The sequence below is a fragment of the Suncus etruscus genome (assembly GCF_024139225.1).
Source record: "Suncus etruscus isolate mSunEtr1 chromosome 15 unlocalized genomic scaffold, mSunEtr1.pri.cur SUPER_15_unloc_6, whole genome shotgun sequence".
NCBI classification, from domain to species: Eukaryota; Metazoa; Chordata; class Mammalia; order Eulipotyphla; family Soricidae; genus Suncus; species Suncus etruscus.
The window spans coordinates 115,998-137,143 of NW_026060300.1; the positions used below are offsets into that span (position 1 = coordinate 115,998).

The 21,146-nt window shown below is 43.1% G+C and overlaps 1 protein-coding gene across 1 annotated transcript; it reads right to left on the reverse strand.

Moving 5' to 3' along the window:
* Positions 1-1,962: 1,962 nt before the first annotated feature.
* Positions 1,963-20,630, reverse strand: LOC126000490 (zinc finger protein 678-like). The gene is made up of 9 exons (XM_049767750.1): positions 20,559-20,630; positions 20,333-20,459; positions 19,077-19,157; positions 14,594-14,670; positions 13,401-14,259; positions 12,645-13,316; positions 12,084-12,308; positions 2,727-2,806; positions 1,963-2,166 (listed from the first exon to the last, which is right to left on the reverse strand). The coding sequence occupies exons 1-9, from the start codon at positions 20,628-20,630 to the stop codon at positions 1,963-1,965; spliced, it is 2,397 nt and encodes a 798-aa protein (XP_049623707.1).
* Positions 20,631-21,146: the final 516 nt, after the last annotated feature.

Below are 21,146 nucleotides of genomic sequence, written 5' to 3' on the forward strand. Positions count from 1 at the left end.
AATGGCCATCGGGAATAACTTTTCCCTGGAGAATTTCTGGACTTTGCAATCATCCAGCTTTTCTGCTATGTGTAAGTTAAGGCCATAAGAATATGGATATGTGGCTAGAAAAAGAAGCATCTAGCTTTAAGATAATAACTAAGAAGTTTAAGAAAAATCATTTAGGTTCAGTTTAAAAGTTTTTAAAAAAAATTGGCAATTGTTAATTATAAAATTTTTGAATGCTGAAGTCTCACAGAAGTCAGAAAGCATTCCCGTGATATTCAAAAATAACTTGTGTAATATATATTGCTGTGTCTTCTGCCTGTAAACCAAGGTCACCCTATCTTACCCACACGCCTTCCCCCAACTATTTTCTTACACCTATCACCTTTTTTCAGCCTACTCTCCCCTCTGGTCCAGTTTCCTCCTCACAGCTTATTCTTCATATGATTAATGCCTCTGCCTCCACCATTACTAACCCTGCATATGAAAAATGTTGGATTTGCTATTCCTCCCAGCCTCCATTTTATTAAGAAGTGGCTGTTTTTGGTACTCCTATCCCTCTACAGAATCAGCCCTCCATTGTATGGGACCTTGACCCTGGCCAAGGCATAACTCTGGGTCAAGTTGTAGGTGTTGGCCTTTGTATTCTGGGACCCCAAATGCTCCCTCCCCTTCAATTGATTGATGTTTGTAATAAAACCTATGTTGTTAATCATAACAACTCCTATGTTTTTTCCCCCAATGGTACCTATTTTGCTTGCTCTACTGGTTTGACCCCTATCTTGGTTCCTGAAATTTTTCTTGCCCACAAAGACTACTGCGTGTTAGTTTTGCTGTTGCCTCGCCTCTCTGTTCACCCAATGGAAGATCTTCCCCTCTTCACCACTGACTCCTCCTTGCTACGCCATAAACGAGAACCTGTTTCTGCTGTGACCATTGCTGTGCTGCTCGGACTTGGTGCTGCCGGTGCTGGTACTGGTATCTACTCCATGGTCCGCTCATCTGAGTCCTTCTACCAGCTTCAGCACGCTGTAGATGCGAACATTAGACCAGTACCCTCGGCACCGCACCCCCCTGGGACCCCCTTCACGTTGACCTCTGCGCCCTTGCCCTTGGGGCTAGCGAGGTCTGGGGTACCCCTTCCTTTATCCTCCCTCGCGGTTACCCAGTCGATTCCCTCAATGAAGCTCAATTTGGAGGCGGCAATCGCGCGGCCCGCGAAAACCTTCGCGCTGAGGTTGTTTACACCTGTCCCGGGGATCACCGTGATCGCTCCCTCTCCTCCAAGTGTGGTGACGCCTCCTACTACTTTTGTAAAGCCTGGGGATGCGAAACCTCTGGCGATGGCTATTGGAACCTCTCCGTCCACCACACCGAGGATCTGTTACTGTCTCACCTGCCCGGCCCTGGCTACCGCCGCGCAAAACGTGAGCCCATCACGGCCCTCACCGTTGGCGTCCTCCTTGCTCTTGGCGCCACCGGCGCCGGCACTGGCATCGCTTCCCTCGTTCAAACCCATGATCAATACTGCCACCTAGCGGTTCTTCAATGCAAGGTAAACTCCGATATTGCTGAACTTAAACAAGGACTTAAACATTTAACTAACACTGTTAATTCTCTTGCAGAAATGGTCCTCCAAAATCGCCGTGGTCTTAACCTTGCATTTTTGAAGGAAGGGGGAATTTGCGCCACCTTGAAAGAAGAATGTTGTGTGTTCAAAGATGAAACAGGTTTGGTTAGAGATAGCATAAAAAGAGTTGAAAAAAGTCTAGAAGAAAGACGTAGGGAGATTGATCAGAGTGAGAGTTGGTACAAGAACTGGTTTTTTACCACTCCGTGGTTATCTACATTGCTCCCAGCTTTTCTGGGACCCTTCATTGGCTTCATGCTGCTCATTTCCTTTGGCCCCTGGGCTTTTCGCCGCCTCACCAGCTTTGTCAAAACTCAGAAATGAAGCCACCAAGAAACATCCAACAGTCATGTACCAACAGCTCGGAACAGCCAAAGACGCTCCTGAAGATTCTCCTCCCCCACCATCACTCGACTTCGATCAATTCGAGCAACTGAAAAAAAAAAAAAACCTCCTTCCTGCCGCTCGCGGCTTGCTAAAGCCTGGCGCAGATTCAAGCGCAGTTGCAAATACTGAGCACTGCCCTGAAGGGCAACTCCAACAATGGCTTGCTTATAGTAAATAAAGAAAGGGGAGCTGTGGGGAGCAGCAGGGAGATGTCCCTGGACATCCCCCCACTTCTACAGTCGAACCTTGGATGACCGCAGCTTGCTACAGAAGAATAACAGAAACCAGATAACTGCTGAGGCAAGGCCAACAAGATGTGTGCAGCAAAAAAATAATAGGGACTGGCGGTTCTGAGCCTGCTCTCACTCTGACCAATACATTCCATGGCCATGAGAAAAGTTAGACATATAACAGAACATTCTCTTTAAGGTTCACTGAAAGGTTTAACATTTACCAGAACTTTGTGTATGCAAATGTTCAACTTATGTTTTCATATGTTCCTCTTTATCTAACATTCCATCTGGCTGTGTACGTGACATCCGTGCCTTGTGGTTTTCCACCCCTTCCCCTCCTGGGCAGTGTGTAAAGACTGTCTTGGCAGATGATGATTGGTGCAACTCATGTTCCCCCCTCCCAGTTCCCCTTTTGGCTGATAGTATATAATTGTATGCTGCCCGAAATAAAGTGCTCTTGGTCTCTCACTGAGTCATGAGTCATTACTAACCTTTTGCTTCCACAGGTACTCAGGAGAATCACCCACCACGTTGTGCGGCCACCTTTGGGACAGCTCTGACTGCCGGTCAGCTAGAGCAAGGAACCCTTCACGGGGTTCCCCCATAGGGAGCCGCATTTTGTGATTTCTGTCTTCATATTTTCTTGGTTCTTATTAGTGTTCTGTTCAACTCGATCCATGGTTTCTTGGAGTCCGTTGAGCATCTTCCATATTGCTAAAGTCCTTATCTGAGAGGTTGATTAGTTGGTTGGTCATTATCTGGTCCTCAGAATTGTCATCTTCATTCTCTATGTCTGATGCTGGCCTGCGTTGTTTCCCCATTGTCACACTTGTATTGTGGGTTTTTCTACGTGTTGTGGTGGTATTCATTGTCTATATGATGCAGGCAGCACACTCTTCTGGCTCCTCCCTTTCTGGATGGGCTGACTTGCCTCTAAGGGAGGGGAGTCCTCCATGGATGAAGCCTCACACTGGGTCAAATCTTAGGCCCGAGCATGCAACAGAGAAGACAGTCCGGAGAGAAATGTTTGCTTCTGTGATATAGCGCCGTTCTTAGTGTGATTTTTCCTTCTTGTTGCAATGGTGTTCTTTCCTTAGAAAGAGTGCACGGCCGCGTAGCGAAGCAGAGCTGCCGTGCTCCGCTGGAGCCTCTTTTTGCCCCACTAGCAAGAGTTTCACGCAAGAGGACAGTAGACAGACATAGACAGGTCACACTCACAGTTTTTCACAGTTGGGTCCCACTGGGCCGGTGTACTTTCGCAGATTTTCCCCACCTGGTGTCACACACAGGGAGCCGGCTTTTGCAAAGCCTTGCCGGTTTTCATGCTCTGTCGCCAGTGAATTTCTAAGCACAGACCTAGGTGTAACCTCTGAATTCTGTGGGGTGTAACCCCCAAAAACAAACTAATACATTGAACCAGTTGTTAACAGTGATAATTCAACAAGATAGTGGAATATTCTGGCAGGCTGTTGACATAAAGTTGATCCCCTATAACCCACTTGCTCCTGGACACCATCAGGAGTTATGCCTGACCACTGAGCCATGATTACCTCTCAGTGTGGCCCAATAAAAATGAACTAATTCATACAAACAGAAAACTCTACTCAGGAATGCCACATAGGCCTGTGTCTGCCAGGAATCTGGGTCCCCTCACATGCTGATGAACACTGGTAACACTGCAGCTCTGTTTCACTGGTGAAGGACACCACACCATACTGCTTTATCCAGAACCTGTTGAGCACAACTGAACCCAAGCAACCAGTATCACTGTTCAGGCACTGATTATTTTGGCACTATTACCATGCTCTGGAATCCCGGATGCTAGTCCAGAGTGATAGTAAAGTGGGTGGGCAATTGCTTTGATCATTCAGAATTCAAGTTAAATTCCTGCATCCCAGAGGATCCCTCTGAGCCAAGCAAGAGTGATTTCCTGAGCCAAAAGTCATGAGTTCACCTTAGCACCGATTAGTGTGACACAAAACCAAGAAAACAAGGAAGTGTCCAGACTCACTTTCCTCTCTCTTTCCTGCTGCCACACGTATATGTCACATCCCCATCAGATTTTTAGGGAAACCGAGAAGCTCAATAGTCTGGATCCAGGCTTGGCCATCCAACATTACTTTGAAATTCAAAGGGACAGACTGAGGGCAAGGACAGTTTGACACTGTTGTGTTTATTATTGTGGATGAACCAGGATCACCTTGATAGACAGAAGTGACTGAAAAAGAGGTGGGGCGGGAGACCTATAGCACTGTGCCACTCACAGGGCAAGAAAAGCTCGGAGATGTTTCTTTAAGGAATTTTGTGGCAGGTGTAACATTTGGTAGTGGTGGGTTAGAAGCTGGACTATTTGGGGGGGGTGCACCAGATGCAACAATGCTCAGGGGTTCCTCCTGACTCTGTGCTCAGAAAGCACTCTTGGTATGCTTAGTTGACCATATGGGGTCTCAGGGTCTCATCCTGTCACAGAACTGTTCAAGTCAAATACCTTCCCCACTGTTCTGTCAGTCCAGCACAAAGTATTTTTTTTATTTTACTCGAGGCCATTGCCCACACCCATGTCTCCTTTCTGCCTTCATTCAAGACCTCCAGGAAGGTTTGGCACACTCCCCACAGGGTCTCCAACTCTAGGTTGTTGGTGAAGAATGTCCTGTCTTACTTGAAAGAATGTTGCTGAGTCCTTTCTGCAAGTGCATTTCCTTGTGGGTTTTTTCCCAATTAAATTTTTTTGTGTGTATGTGTTTTGCATCTCATGTTGCTTTGTTTTTGTAGTGAATTTTCTGAGTTTGGTGGTGATCAAGACTCATTCAGGGCTCTGCACTTAGGAGTCAAACCTGGCAATATATGAGACCCTAAACTTGTGCTTGGGATTGACTCTTGCTCTGACCCTAGGACATGCAGTTCAGCCTTTTTGTCTTTCACCCTGCAGTCTCACCTCCTCCCTGCAGCCTTATTTCCCACTAAGCCAGGTGTACTTTCTTTTTTAAATATTTTTATTTATTTAAACATCTTGATTACAAATATGATTGTGATTAGGTTTCATTCATGTAAATAACATCTCCCATCTCAAGTGGAACATTCCCACCACCAGTGTCCCAAATCTCCCTCCATCCCACCCCTCCACCTGTACTCTAGACAGGTTTTTCCAGTCCCCTCATTCATTTTTTAATATATTTTTAAGTAACATGATCATATTTGGGTTACAGTCATAACCAGAACACCCCCCTTCACCAGTGTAACATTACACCCTTCCCCGTTCCCATCCCCTGCCTGTATTCGAGACAGGCATTCTGCTACAATTCCCAGGTGTACTTTCAATGCCTCCTTAGAAGTAGTCTTGTGGCTTACCCTCTAAGAGTGAAAGAAGGAAAGAAAGCAAAGGATCTTTCAGGAAGCCATACAATGTTTGCAGTATAGCCATTTTTATATCATCCAGGAGGGATTTATTTGGGGGTGAACGTAGAGCACTGATAAGTTCGAGTCACTCACAGGATCCTAGATTTTCCTTCTCACCACTCTTATCCTGGTCAAAGTCTAATTTTCATGCCACACCTGAGTTGAATTTTTTTAATTTTGGGCCACACCCAGTATCACTCAAGTGTTATTTCTTGCTCTGTACTCTAAAGGCTAGGGGAACCTTTTGGGATAACAGGAATCAAACCTTGGTGGGCCACCTGCAAAGCAACTAGTCAACTGCTGTTGCTTTCGGATCTCCTAGCTCTAAGTTCCGGTGTTACTTTCGGAAGTACTCAGTAGACCACGTGGTGGTGGGGAATGGCCCTGGGACATCTTTTAACAATGCTCCACCTCTAAGAACTTTCTATAGTAGAGTTCACATGGTAGGTGATCTGACTTACCTAGATTCAGGTTAGAGCTTTCTCCCCAGGCGATGCCTGTGGAAAAGGTTATTGAGGCCGGTTCCTTGCAAAGGCAGAGGGAAGAGACATCAATACCATTTAGAACCCTGAAGAGTCTATTCTCAGTTAGGGATTAGGGTGGATGTGGAACCTGACATCTCCTTGTATACTGGTTTTCAACACAGTGACTATTCTCAATGTGGGCCTGAGCTTCATCCTGGAGTAGTGGCCATGCTTAGACACATCTCAGAGGACGTTCTACACAGAAGTGATGCTGAAAATGTACTGGCTCTTGCCTGCCATAGGGGAGAGCCATCCTGGACTCCTCTGAAAAGTTTATAAATGATTTAAGTTCTTTGGCTGTAATTGTTTTATGAGACATCCCTATGGCACTCTGGGATTCCTCCTGGCTCTATGCTTAGAACTACTCCTGGCAGCCTTGGACCATATGGAGAAATGGTGACTGAACCCTTCTTGCAGTGAGATCACTCTGGCTCTGTGACTTCATTTCTTGTCATGCTTTCAATAGGGCCACACTCAGCAGTCTTGGATCAACCTAATGCTTCTTGGAAGATCATGTTGACAGGGATGCTCGAGATTTTTTCCTAGGTCAGCACTCAGAAATCAGTCCTGATTGGTTTGGGGACTGTATGAAAGCCGGAAAACAAACTTGGGTTCTTTGTGAATCAGCTTTTTGTAAGGAATTATGCTGTGTCATCGCTCGGGCCCTCGTTATGATACTCTTGAATAGTGACCATACCGTACTGTGATAATAAAACAAGAGAATTACCCTTAGTGGGTTATGACAAAATACCTCTCCCTCCAAGACATTACCCCATATGTAGATCTGATAGGAAGCTACATATTGAACAAATGAATCTGAAGTGTAAAAAGGATTTGACAATACACCAATCCTATTAATTTGGCCTTATCTTGGTCCCAGAGTTGTCCCATTGTCAGTATTTCTACAATTAGCCATTCTTGTGGCTCCAGTGACATTCACCATCAAAACAGAAAACTGGGACTTTCTGAAACTTACCGGCTGTCTTGGACATAGTCATAGGTGGAACTCAGTGGCCCTACATATATTCTAGATGGGTTCTCTCACGGAACGTGGGAAATTGGGGAGTTGATACTGAAGTTTCTAAATCCACTCACTCCTTATCATTTCTGCTCAACAGGTGAAGTTGCTGTTTTAGAGTATGAGCCCGTTTTCTCTTAAATTATTAGAGATTCACAGTATTTAGCTAACAACTTTAATCCCCTCAGGCCCATTTACTTCAGAAATACTCCTTAAAGATCTGCTTCCACAGATGCAGTCATCACTTCTACTCCTTTTTGTCTTCTGTACAAATCACCCATCCAGGGCACATGGTAGAGATAATACAGACTCCTGACCAGGGTTTTCACCTCCCTAGAGGAGGAACACGGCACCTTGCATTCTAATGTGAAGCAGTTTCATACCAGTGATGCCAGCCAACCTCTTCCTCAAGAACTGCTTATTGTACAGTACTGTTCAGCCTGGAACCAAGGACCATAATCCCAGGGGCTTATGTGAGATCAAATCTGGTAGATTGCTGTTACCCATTTTCCATCCATTACCCTGTACTGTAGATAATAGACCCTCTGAAGTAGACACAGGTATTTGCATTATTTTCACGAAATGTTTCAGAATTCTCCTTAAAGAGGAAACTAGAACCCAGAAACATTTTTCTTTTTATTAATTTTTATTTTGATCATAATGACTTTCATATCTTTCACAGTAGTATTTTAGGTACATATTTAACATTGAATCAGGGGGATACCCATCACCAAATTTGTCCTCCCCCATCCCCATTCCCATCCTACAACCATATTCCCCACCATTACCCCCCGAACTACTAGAGTAGGTGGTCCCCTCTGTTTCTAGCTTACAATTAGTGATCATATATCCTTTTGGTCCTGGTACCCTCCCTTGTTTCCCCCTCTATTTGAGAGGTGGAGCTCTCAAATAGAATGGAGTAAAAAGTCAGGAAAAAAATAAAATAAAAAAATAATAGCAATAGAATGGAGTAAAAAATCAGAAAAAATAAAATAAAAATAAATCAAATAAGCTGAAAATGGCGGAGTCCTTCTAGAGGCTTTCAACCTCAGTTTGAGTGAGGACATGAAAAAGGTAATTGAAACACCACATCAATATAGAAGGAAATATCAAATTAAATATTCAGTGAGCCCTACAGCAATAAAGACAAGCACCACACAATAGTTTTGAGAACCCAGAAACATTTTAATACAAAAGAGTTCTCATTACAGGTGAGTCTCTAGGTTTCTTTTTTGGGGAGCTGGCACTGTTTGTAATGAGGACCAGAAGCAGATCAAAGCCAAGACACTCAGTGATGAGATAATGTAGAGTTGGGCCAGTACTATGATAGCACAGTAGACAGGACATTTTCCTTGCTATGTGCCACTTGGTGGTTTGAACTCTTGCATTGCATGTGGTCCCTGGAGCCTGCCAGGATTGATTTCTGAGATCAGAGCAGGAGTAAGCCCTTGTGGATTTCTGTTATGCATCACAGGAAAAATGCTTCAGTGAGCTAGAAGAATTATGTGGCAACCATTGAAAATATCTCAGTACGGCTAAAACCACAGGACAATGGGGAGAGCAGTTTACTCACAGGCACTGACCCTTTTTCTAACACTCGCACCCCTGATGAGTGATAAAACTGAATGTAACCAGGAGGCACACTTGAACATCATCTTATATACAGCCCCAAACAATCAAAAATAATCATGAGGGCAGGAAGTCTGAAAAAAAAAAAGAGATGTTCAATTTTCCTCTGTGCACAGTGCTGGGGCCAGAGCAATTGGACAGTGGGGAAGGCACTGTCTGCAGTAATAATCCACATACAGGAGGGCAAATGAGGCAAGAATATCAAAGACAAGGCCATTGACCTACTAGCCAGTTGCTCCAAATCAGGAGCTAGCAAGCCTGCAGCAAAAGGCTTCATCCTCTCATCCTTGGCTAGAATATTTTGATAGTGTCCCTCCCATAAAAGGAGGGAGAGGAAAAGCAGGCTGAAAGAACAGATACAGGGAGCTGGAGAGATAGCATGGAGGTAAGGTGTTTGCCTTTCATACAGAAGGATGGTGGTTCGAATCCCGGCATCCCACATGCCCCCCCAAGCCTGCCAGGGGCAATTTCTGAACCTAGAGCTAGCAATAACCTCTGAGCACTGCCAGGTGTGACCCAAAGACCAAAAAAAAAGAATAAATACAAAAGGGAAATATTATGTAGGCCTCTAGATACCTCTCAAACAATAAGACAAAGGGTGCTTTTGTTCAGACCCCAATGTGGGGTGATTTTGTTCAGACCCCAATGTGGATAATATAAGTTGTTTCACTCAGGGGGATGTGAACCATACAATTAGGTATAAAGCTGAGTGAAAGGTTGCCACAAGCATGTCACCTGTTGGGCTTCTAAAGCCACCTAGGTCAGTGGTCGGCAAGCCATGGGTTTCTGTGGGGATACTTGTATGCAGAATATTCTCAATAAAAACTTATTGAAACTAAAAATAGTGTACCATCCTATGTATTTTATGTTTTAAAAATGTGGCTCTCAAAATAAATTCCAATCGTGGTTTTGGCGAGATTGGGCTCAGTTGAAAAAAAGGTTGCCGACCAGTATCCTAGGTGGATTGCTGAGCAAATGTCAAAGGGCTTTCCCCAATACAGTACATGTGTGAGGCTTTCCGTAACTACTAAAGTCTGAACTCTGAGCAAAGGTCTCCCTAAATACCTTACCTTCTTATTAAGGCTTATAACCCATATGTATTTTGGAATTTATTTTTGGACCACACATCTCAGTGCTGAGGACTTATTCTGTCGCTGAACTCAGGAGTCACTCCTGGTCCTGCATGCGGGTGTAGATCAAATCTGAGTTGGCTGCAACGGGCATTATGGCACTCTCTGAGTATGTATTATAAAGCACTGATAACTTAAAGCTTCCTAAATTACTTATGTTTAGGCAGCTTTTCTGCAGCATGGACCATCCAATTTAAAGCAAGGGTTATAGATCAACAAAGACCTTCCCACATACATTGTACATGCTACTTTCTCTCCATAATGCAGATTCTTCTGCAGAGAAAACATTCAGAAATAAAATCTTGCCCCTATTCCTGACATATGTAAAGATTCTTCCAGTTTATATTCGTTTTTATTTCTTTTTTGAGCCACACGTTTGGGTACTATGTGGTCACTTTGGGTTGGCAGGCTTGGGAGAATCCGAAAGAATGACAGTAATCTGACTGGTGCAGGTGGTGGAAGAAAAAAACACCATCCCTGTTTAACTATGTTTTGACACATCATATATAATTTTCATATATGTGAAACAATCTGAAGAATTAAAGATCTTCCAACACTTCTGGGCACCTCAGGTGTCTCTCCAGAATGAATTCTGCTATCACTCCTAAGGCATGAGGGAGATTCAAAGGCTTTCCCACACTCCTTACATGCAAAAGATTCCTCTTCATTATGAATAATTTAGTCCCTAGCACGGCTTGAAGATCAACTGAAACTCTTCATGCATTTCTTACTTGCATAAGGTTTCTGACTACAATGGATATTTAAATGGCTGTGAATCTTGAAGAATGAAGACCTTCTCACAATCCATATATATATATATACATATATATGTATATGTATATATATGTATATGTATATATATATGTATATGTATATATATATATGTATATGTATATACGGAGAGGATTTGTATCCAGTATGAATTTTGCTGTATGATACGGTCTGGGAAATAAGTAAAGATGTTCCAAAACATTAAGTACATTTAAAACTTTTCCTTATTTTAATATTCCACTTCTCATAAGTCTTAAAGATAGTGAAGGCCTTCCCAATCTTAACAGATATAAGCCTTTTCTCAATTATCCATTCTTTTGTTCTTAGAGAAGTCTGCAGATCAACAAAATGCCTTACATACTGACATGTTCAAGGCTTGTCTCCAGTAGGAATATTCATGTGAGAAGAATTGATAATAGAGTTAAGGTCTGCCCACAGTACTAACATATATGGTTTCTCTCCTGTATAAAATATCCTGGGCCGGGAAGGTGGCACTAGAGGTAAGGTGTCTGCCTTGCAAGCGCTACCGTAGGACGGACCACGGTTCGATCCCCCGGCGTCCCATATGGTCCCCCCAAGCCAGGGGCGATTTCTGAGCACATAGCCAGGAGTAACCCCTGAGTATCAAATGGGTGTGGCCAAAAAAACAAATAAACAAAAACAAAAAAAGTATCTTGTCTACTAATGATTGAAGTTCGTTTTAAGGCCTTCCCACACTCCTGTTTTGTATTAAGATTTACTCAGGTATGAAATCTTTTGTGCATAGCGAGGTCTAGAGAATTATAGGAGACCTCACCACACTGGCATGTAAAAGGCTTATCTCTAGTATAAATTTTCTTGTGAAAATAATGGCTTTTGGATCAAGAAAAAACCTTCCTACATTCCAGGCATTTATAAGGCTTCTCTCCAGTAAAATTCTTTTATTCGTAGAGATCTGAGAATACACAAAAGGCTCTCCCACTCTACTGAGATGGAAAAGGCTTCTATCCAGTATGAATTCTCCTGTGAATATAAAGATCTGAAGATTGAGTGAAGGCCTTCTCACACTCCTGACATGTCTAAGGTTTCTCTCCTGTATGAATTTTCTTGTGACTATTAAGGTGTGAGGACAGAGTGAAGGACTTCCCACACTCTTGACATGCATGAGACTTCTTTCCAATATAATTCTCTTGTGAATAAAAAGACATGAGAATTGAGTGAAGGCCTTCTCTCACTCCGGAAATGTATATGGTTTCTCTCCAGTATGAATTTCCTTGTGATGACTAAGGTGAGTGGATCGAGTGAAGGCCTTCCCACACTCCTGACATCTATAAGGTTTCTCTCCAGTATGTATTTTCTTGTGACTAGAAAGGTTTGAGGATTTAGTGAAGGACTTCCCACACTCCTGACATGTATAAGGTTTCTCTCCAGTATGAATTTTCTTGTGCATATAAAGACCTGAGGATTGAGTGAAGGCCTTCCCACACTCTTGACATGTATAAGGTTTCTCTCCAGTATGAATTTTCTTGTGCATATACAGGCCTGAGGATTGAGTGAAGGCCTTCCCACACTCCTGACATGTATAAGGTTTCTCTCCAGTATGAATTTTCTTGTGAATATAGAGTCCTGAGGAATGAGAGAAGGCCTTCCCACACTCCTGACATGTATAAGGTTTCTCTCCAGTATGAATTTTCTTGTGACTAGAAAGGTTTGAGGATTGAGTGAAGGATTTCCCACACTCCTGACATGTATAAGGTTTCTCTCCAGTATGAATTTTCTTGTGACTATTAAGGTCTGAGGATCGAGTGAAGGCCTTCCCACACTCTTGACATGTATAAGATTTCTCTCCAGTATGAATTTTCTTGTGCATATAAAGACCTGAGGATTGAGTGAAGGCCTTCCCACACTCTTGACATGTATAAGATTTCTCTCCAGTATGAATTTTCTTGTGCATATAAAGACCTGAGGATTGAGTGAAGGCCTTCCCACACACCTGACATGTATAAGATTTCTCTCCAGTATGAATTTTCTTGTGACTAGAAAGGTTTGAGGATGTAGTAAAGGACTTCCCACACTCCTGACATGTATAAGGTTTCTCTCCAGTATGAATTTTCTTGTGACTATTAAGGTCTGAGGATCGAGTGAAGGCCTTCCCACGCTCTTGACATGTATAAGGTTTCTCTCCAGTATGAATTTTCTTGTGCATATACAGGCCTGAGGATTGAGTGAAGGCCTTCCCACACTCCTGACATGTATATGGTTTCTCTTCAGTATGTATGTTCTTGTGTTGATAAAGACTTGAGTATTGAGTGAAGGCCTTCCCACACTTCTGACATGTATAATTTTTCTCTCCAGTATGAATTTTCTTGTGAATATAGAGTCCTGAGGAATGAGAGAAGGCCTTCCCACACTCCTGACATGTATAAGGTTTCTCTCCAGTATGAATTTTCTTGTGAATATAGAGTCCTGAGGAATGAGAGAAGGCCTTCCCACACTCCTGACATGTATAAGGTTTCTCTCCAGTATGAATTTTCTTGTGACTAGAAAGGTTTGAGGATTGAGTGAAGGATTTCCCACACTCCTGACATGTATAAGGTTTCTCTCCAGTATGAATTTTCTTGTGACTATTAAGATCTGAGGATCGAGTGAAGGACTTCCCACACTCTTGACATGTATAAGATTTCTCTCCAGTATGAATTTTCTTGTGCATATAAAGACCTGAGGATTTAGTGAAGGACTTCCCACACTCCTGACATGTATAAGGTTTCTCTCCAGTATGAATTTTCTTGTGACTATTAAGGTCTGAGGATCGAGTGAAGGCCTTCCCACACTCTTGACATGTATAAGATTTCTCTCCAGTATGAATTTTCTTGTGCATATAAAGACCTGAGGATTGAGTGAAGGCCTTCCCACACTCCTGACATGTATAAGGTTTCTCTCCAGTATGAATTTTCTTGTGACTATTAAGGTCTGAGGATCGAGTGAAGGCCTTCCCACACTCCTGACATGTAAAAGGTTTCGCTCCTGTATGAATTCTCTTGTGCCTATTAAGATATGAGGATTGAGAAATTACCTTCCCGCACTCCTGATATGTATTTTGCTTCTTTCGTTTCTGGACTTCCTTAGTGTCTCTCTGGTATGAAGGTTGACTGAGGGTATATCCACCCTGCAGACCCTCAGGGATATCCTTTGTACTGAGGGTGTCTGAGGAAACTTCAAGGTGCAGGGCACACACATAGTCCCCCCGACATTGCTTACATTCAGGTGGCTTCACTCTACAGGTGATTTTCTGGTTAGCCTGAGACTGTGAGGGGCTCAGAGCAAACACTGTTGATCGCATTTCCCAGAATGGTCCCACTGTGGGGGTCTGAGTCCAGGGACTGGGCAGAGCAGATTCAGGGGAGTTTTGCACAATGGTCACTGGTTCTGGCGTAAGAAATCTCTCTTCACTCTGGTCCACTTCGCAACAGATGCCCCCTGATTCTTCACTCCCATTGGGGTATGGGCAGGATGATTTCCCCCAGATTGCGGCCTGCAGCACAGGATCAGCTCCATCCAACTGGGTCTGGCTGTTTCTCTGTGAAACAGCAGAGAATTAGTTCAGTTACTTTCTCTCCCTTTAATTTCTCCATGTTCATTTTTTGTTTTTTTCTTTTTTGCTTTTGGGCCGCACACAGTGGCGCTCAAGAGTTTATTCTTGACTCTGCTCTCAGAAATTTATCCTCATGGGCTTAGGGGACCATAAGAAAACCCAGACATCAAATGAGTGCTCAGCATACTCTGCAGTGCAAAGATTATTATGAACGTCAAATGGTTGTACCAAAGGGTCCAATTTATAAATACTATGTGCTTGCAGCATTGAGTATCCACCCAGCACAATCATAATATGAATTGGAACTTGCAACACTTACCATCTCATACTTTATTGGATATTCCATTCCAAAAGCAAATTTCTGAAATGTCACTATTGGAACTTGTGGTCCACCATCTAAAATCAAGCCAAATATAAAATGTTAGAATTAGTTGATTGGGCTGGTGCGGAGCGATAGCACAGCACTAGGGTGTTTGCCTTGCATGTGGCTGACCCAGGATGGATCTGGCTTCAATCCCTGGTGTCCTAAAAGGTCCCTAATCCAGGAGCATTTTTAATATAATTTTTATTTCGATCATAGTGGCTTACATATTGTTGACAATAATATTTTAGGTACATATTTACATAAAATCAGGGGGATTCCCGTCAGCGATTTGTCCTCCTTACACCTCCGTTTTCGTCCTACCTCCCATATCCTCCTCCCTCACCCCTGGGCTGCTAGAATATGTGGTCCCCTCTGTACCTAGTTTAGTACTTTGTAGTCTTGCAGCTCTTTGGTCTTGGTGCCTCCCCATTTCCCCCTGTAACTGGGAGGCAGGACTAGATAGTTCAAGATATATGGTTTTGTTTGAAGATGAGAAAAGTAATAAACTGGGGTAAAAGTCTACTATGCCAAAAATGGGCAGAATCCTTCTAGAGGCTCTCATCATTGGTTTGAGAAATGAAGGAGAAAAATAAGATGAAACACCCCAACAGTACAAAAAGAAGTTTCAAATATCCAGTGACCACTCCAACAATAACAACGATAAGCACCACAAAAAAAAGCCATGGTCTTGAGATTAAAAAAAAAAAGCAGGGCACATAGAAAGAAAAGAAAGAAAAAACATAAATATAAATGGGGACAACTTCAATAACCACACCAAAACATAGAAATTGACAATAATTAAAAAAAAGTATATAAAAATAATATATAAAAAATAAAAAATGTCTTGTGATTTTTGCCTTTTTTTCCCTCCTGCACTGGCACAGTAACTATTGGGTCATTCGAAAAGGAATTCACTTGGCCTAAGAGATATGGGGTTTCTCCACCCTTGGAGTATATTGTCATGGGATTAACTATAGATTCCTTTCAGGTTCATTTACTCTCTCCTTGGTGCTTTCATGGTGTTTGGAAGAATTCTGCTCCATCCTGGGTGATAAAATCAGACCTCTATATCTAGAGATCTCAGTATCTGCACAGGTCCAGGAGTGGGACTTATTATGAAGTCTTTGTGATTCAAGAAGTTCTGTTCCCAGTGTCATTTTAATCCATCTTCTGTGGTTGGTGGTCTTGATCTTTGCACTGATCCTAGGATGGAACCTAGGATAGCATCTTTCATTGTGTTTCCAGAGACCCTTTCCATTGCAATGGTCTCAACCAGACCTTTGGAACTAGGGATCATGGTTGTTGTGCAGGTCGTAATTCAAATCCTAGACTAGCGCTTTCCCAAGATATATACAGTCCTGTCATGGTTCTAGCAGCCAGACATCTGTAAATCGCAATCTTCACTTTCGGACCAACCAAAAGGTGACAAGTCTTCTGATTTTGTCTTATCGTTAGCTGGTGAGGTAGGATAACCTGCTCTTAGATCAAATTGTTCCCATTTTCCTCGTTGTCAGGATATCATATTAGAGCTGGCACTTGTTGGTGGCCCAGCAGTATTAAGGATGTCTGAGATAGGATTTGTTTCCTGTCGCTAAGAACTTTGTCGTTTCTATGTCTGGTATCCAGGGTTCAAGGCTGGACGGATGGTGTCTAATCACCTAGGGTCTAAGTTGGGTCAGCATGACATATTTTCAAGGAGGGAGATATCCCTGTATTGTAAACAAGTATGAGTTCTTATCCCTAGTAGATAAAAGCTCATTCTTATATGTAGGATTTCCCCTTTTATTAGCGTGCCTTTGCAGGGAAAGTGGTGCTACATTATATTGTCGGTGCATTTGGGGGTGGACAGAGAAGAAAACAGAAACAGGTCGCACAGCCAAAAAAGATAAAAATAGGAATATAAATGTATGCGCTCTGGGGCCGGGAAGGTGGCACTGGAGGTAAGGTGTCTACCTTGCAAGCGCTAGCGTAGGACGGACAGCGGTTCAATCCCCCGGCGTCCCATATGGTCCCCTCAAGCCAGGGGCGATTTCTGAGCGCATAGCCAGGAGTAACCCCTGAGTGTCAAACGGGTGTGGCCCAAAAACAAAAAAAAATGTATGCGCTCACCTATGTATATGTAGAGCAAACATTTTAAAAAATGAATTAACAAAGTAATTAAAGGAACAACGTGATGCAAGAGACTACTTTACTTTAGGGGAAAAGCAGCTAAGGAGGTGGTGTAATACAGGTCTTATACTTATGTTGGAAGTTTACGTTTCCCCATTGTCTTTTGGGATTTTCTTGTGGTGTGTGGGTTCCCAGGCACCTTTCCATCACAGCCCCTGACCTTCTTGAGACCGAGAAAACTCTTTAACATACACTTTATCTCTAGGTTATACCTTCTTTTAGGATTTGAAGCACGTGACCTGTCAGACCACCAAAGGAGCAACTGTAACGTACAGACTTATACTACAGGCCCTAATAATTGAACACATTCAAGCAAACTAGCATTCCCTTGCTATTTTCTCCTCTTTTCTCACTACTTTCTTTATTATTTTTTCTTTTTTTTCTTCTCTTTTCCTTTTTTCTTTCCTCTTCTCCTTTTCTTTCTAATTTATTTTCTCTTTTCTTCCTTCCTATCCCTTCCATATACTTTTCCCTTTCCCCCCTTTTGGAAAACCAAGTATCTCTTCACCGATCAATCCCAACCAGACCTCCCACCGGATTAAAACTCTTCACCCTCAGTTCTTAATCTATTAGGCATCAAAACTGACCTCCTACCCCAACGAACCAGTACCCAGCACCCAAGCAATGGGACTCCCAGTCAAACCCACACCTCGTCCACTGAAAGAAAAGGCAACCAACTCCCCTGTGGATTCATGCTGCGCAGCCCTCCCTACCAACTCCCCCTAATGTGGACTGTTACTTGAAACCGGACTTAGCTCTAAAAGTATCCCCAATGCAAGAGCTCTTCCAAGACCTCCCTCCAGCAAATCTTTTACCAATCTCCAGGAGCATTTTTTTCTGAGTGCATAACCAGGAGCAACCTCTGAGTGTCATCAGATATGGCCCAAAAACCAAAAACCAAAAAAAAAATGCGTTGAATGAGTTGGAGAGATAGCAGCGGTAAAGCATTTGCCTTTCACGAAGCCAAACCAGGATGAATCTGGGTTTGATTGCCTGCTTCTATAGGGTTCCCAGAGCCTGTCAAGAGCAATTTCTAAGCACAGAGCCAGGAATAACCCTGAGGCGCATGGAGTGTGACCCAATACCCCTCAAAATATTAGCTGAATGAAAACTGGTTAAATGCAACAAAAGTGATGGAATGAATACATGTTTTAAGGTACTAAATCAGCTTAGAGAAAAGAGAAGGTAAGTCAGAAGGATTGCAGTGAATTTCTTAGTACAGATGAGTGAATTTAAGTGATAGAATGAATACATAGGTAATAAATCAGTTTTGAGAAAAGAGAAGATAAGTCAGAAGGATTGCAGTGAATAGCTCAGTGTGCGGATTTTCCTTGGCAACAGAGTAAACATACTCAGTGGTACACATAGAAAACCCCACAGTGAGGAAGTTTTCTTTGAAATTAGCTGATTCGAGTTTTATTCTAGGCATCCCAAATACTCTCTAAAGCCATGCAAGGAGTAATTGGCTTGTGCAGATCCAGAGTAACTCCTGAGCATTACTGATACATACATTACCATACAACAAATATAAAATTTCTTACGGTTTGGGGCCAGAGTGGAAGCAGAGGAATAGGGTGTATGCTTGCATTGAGGTGACAGGACAGACTCAGGTTCAATCCCCAGCTTCCTATATAGGCCCACCAGCGAGGAGTAACTCCTGAGCACAACCAGGTGTGGCCCCCAAAAGAATTTCTTAGTATTTTCAATAATCATGTCAAATACATAGTATAACAGAGAGGGTGTTGACTTTCCAAGTGGTGGACCAAGTTCAGTTTTAGTATCCCATAATGGCATCTGAGACCATTAGAAGCTAATCTGAAGAAAAGAGCCAGATTAAACCCTAACAGCACCAATAAGTAGGTATCAAAACCAGAAAAAAGAACCCCTTCTTTGGAATACCAAATACCCTGCTAAATGTCATGGTGAAGGGAAGTGTACATAGACTGGTGAGAGGGACATCTAGCTACTGCTGAGAAGGGCACCCCAACACTGAACTATGCAACCAGACAGAGAGCACAGATGGTAGGTTAAGACACAGAATCTCAGCTTCTGTTCTAATGATTAACAGAAAGGGAACTATAAATAGCAACGACAAGGCAGCAAAATTCCAGAACATACTGGGATTCAGCATCAAAGGCAGATAATGGAAGGTAAAAGACCGTCACCCCGATATAGTATCCTGACACAAAAAACTCAGCACTCACATTTCTGTAGGTCCAGGATGCTACACACACCAGGGTCTGAGTCGGGGGATTATTCCCACACTTACCTAGAAATATGCCTCTCTGCAGCCCTTCAAGGTCTCCTACTTCCAACCAGGAGATCAGCGCAGGCTTCACCCCACAATGCCCTGGCAAAGAGGTATCATTCATGGGTAAAAGACAATGAAGAGGAGGACAGCACCTCAGGTATAGACTGGGTCCCTAATGAAAGAGGCTAAAACACGGAACAGATAAAGAACAGAATCTCTGCTCTGCATATGCACGCTGATTATCACACAGACAAGACCAGGTTGAAATTGAAGTTTCCAAGAAGGAGGAAGCAATAAATGGGCTCACACATGGACAAAATGCATTGATCTTGGCACCCTCTATAGTTCCCTGAGCCCTTTGTGAAAAGAGTACAGAATACAGAGCTATGGAATAATCTCAACCACCACTAAGGTTTACAAATACCAATCATATCATAAAAATTAAGGTCTTGGGGGCCAGGGTGATAGCACAGCAATAGTGCATTTGCCTTGCACACAGCCAACCCATGAAGGACTCCGATTTGATCCCATACATCCATATTATCCCCAGAGTCTGCCAGGACTAATTTCTGAGTGCAGATACATGAAATACACCTGATCACTGCTGGTTGTGGACCAAAAACAAAAATAAATTAAGGGTTTGCACAATAGTACAGGGTGGCACGTACTTGCCTTGCACAGACTGACAACAATTTGGACACCTGATCCACATATAGGATTCATTATGTCCCACAAGTAGTTTTCTCTTTATTGACTTTGGGCCACACTTGGCAATGCTCATGGATTACCCTTGGGATTACTCAGGGATTACATACTTGGGATGCTCAGGAAATCACTCCAGAAAGCCTCTGGAGATCATTGGGATGCTGGGGATTGAACATAGGCCAGCCTCTGTCAAGGGAAATAACCTATCTTTTATTCTATTCTCTATCCTAGCAATGTTTTTGAGTATAGAAACAAGTGGGCAAAATTCCTGGGAAATGCGAGGTGTGGTCCAACACAAAACAATAACCAAAACAATTAAACTGTGCCCAAGATAGGAAGCAATAAATTGGGGAACAGTTTTTGCATGCAAGAGCCTCAGATGAGATCCCATTCCCACATAATTTTTCAAGAAGCAATGGGGTACCCCAGTCTCAGCTTATGCACTCATGAATAGAACTTGACCCAAGGCCAGAACAAGAGCACTTCTATAGGCCCTTTGTCTTGCATGAGGTTGACCCAGGTTCAATCTATCAGCTAGGCCCTCACAGATGCCCCAACGGGTCTCTCACCTACGGCCTGCAGGTGCTGGTAGGTCTCTAGCATCACTTCTCTGTAGAGATTCTTCTGAGAGGGGTCCAGACTCAGCCACTCATCCTGGGAGAAGTTCACAGCTACTTCGGGGAAGGTCACAGTAACCTGAGTAGCAATACAGGAGGGTGTCATGGACAGAGGCAACCTGGAATCCACACTGAAGCAGGATCCCTAGGACCTGATTCAAGGACAAAGCCCCTTTACTTGGGAGGATCCAGCCTCCATGTTCTCTCTACCATCATCCCTGGAAAACGGGACAAGCCCAACAGCCAACATGACCTGTGGACACTTTTCTAGAAATGTTCTTGAGGCGAAGTTCTGTACACACAGCAAGGTCAAACCCAAGCACAGACCCAGAAGGATCTGTAAAGTCAACTCTGGGCCATGCCCACAATGGTAAACACATACTGTTTTATTCCATCCCCAGGCCAGACTCTGCACAATGCAAAAAGTGTCAGAAGAAAAATTCGTGGTTCGGTGAGTCAAATCAGTGCTCTTGGTTATCAGCAGTCACAATTCACCCTGAAATGGATCCATCCTATTATAGTTTTAAAAAAAATGACTAGGCTCCACATAACTACAGGTTCCAAAAAGATCCTTGCTTTCATTTCTCTCTTAGAGCCATGAGGCCAAAGGGCCTGCTGACAAGAGGCTTCAAAAGTACAACTAGTTTACTGAGGAGAAATATGAATAAAGGGAGGAGACAAGACTCTCCAGAGTGAAGGTGAAGTGCAGAGTCAGGATTAAACCCATTAATTGTGGGGAGAAAACATTAGCATAAGTCAAAATGCC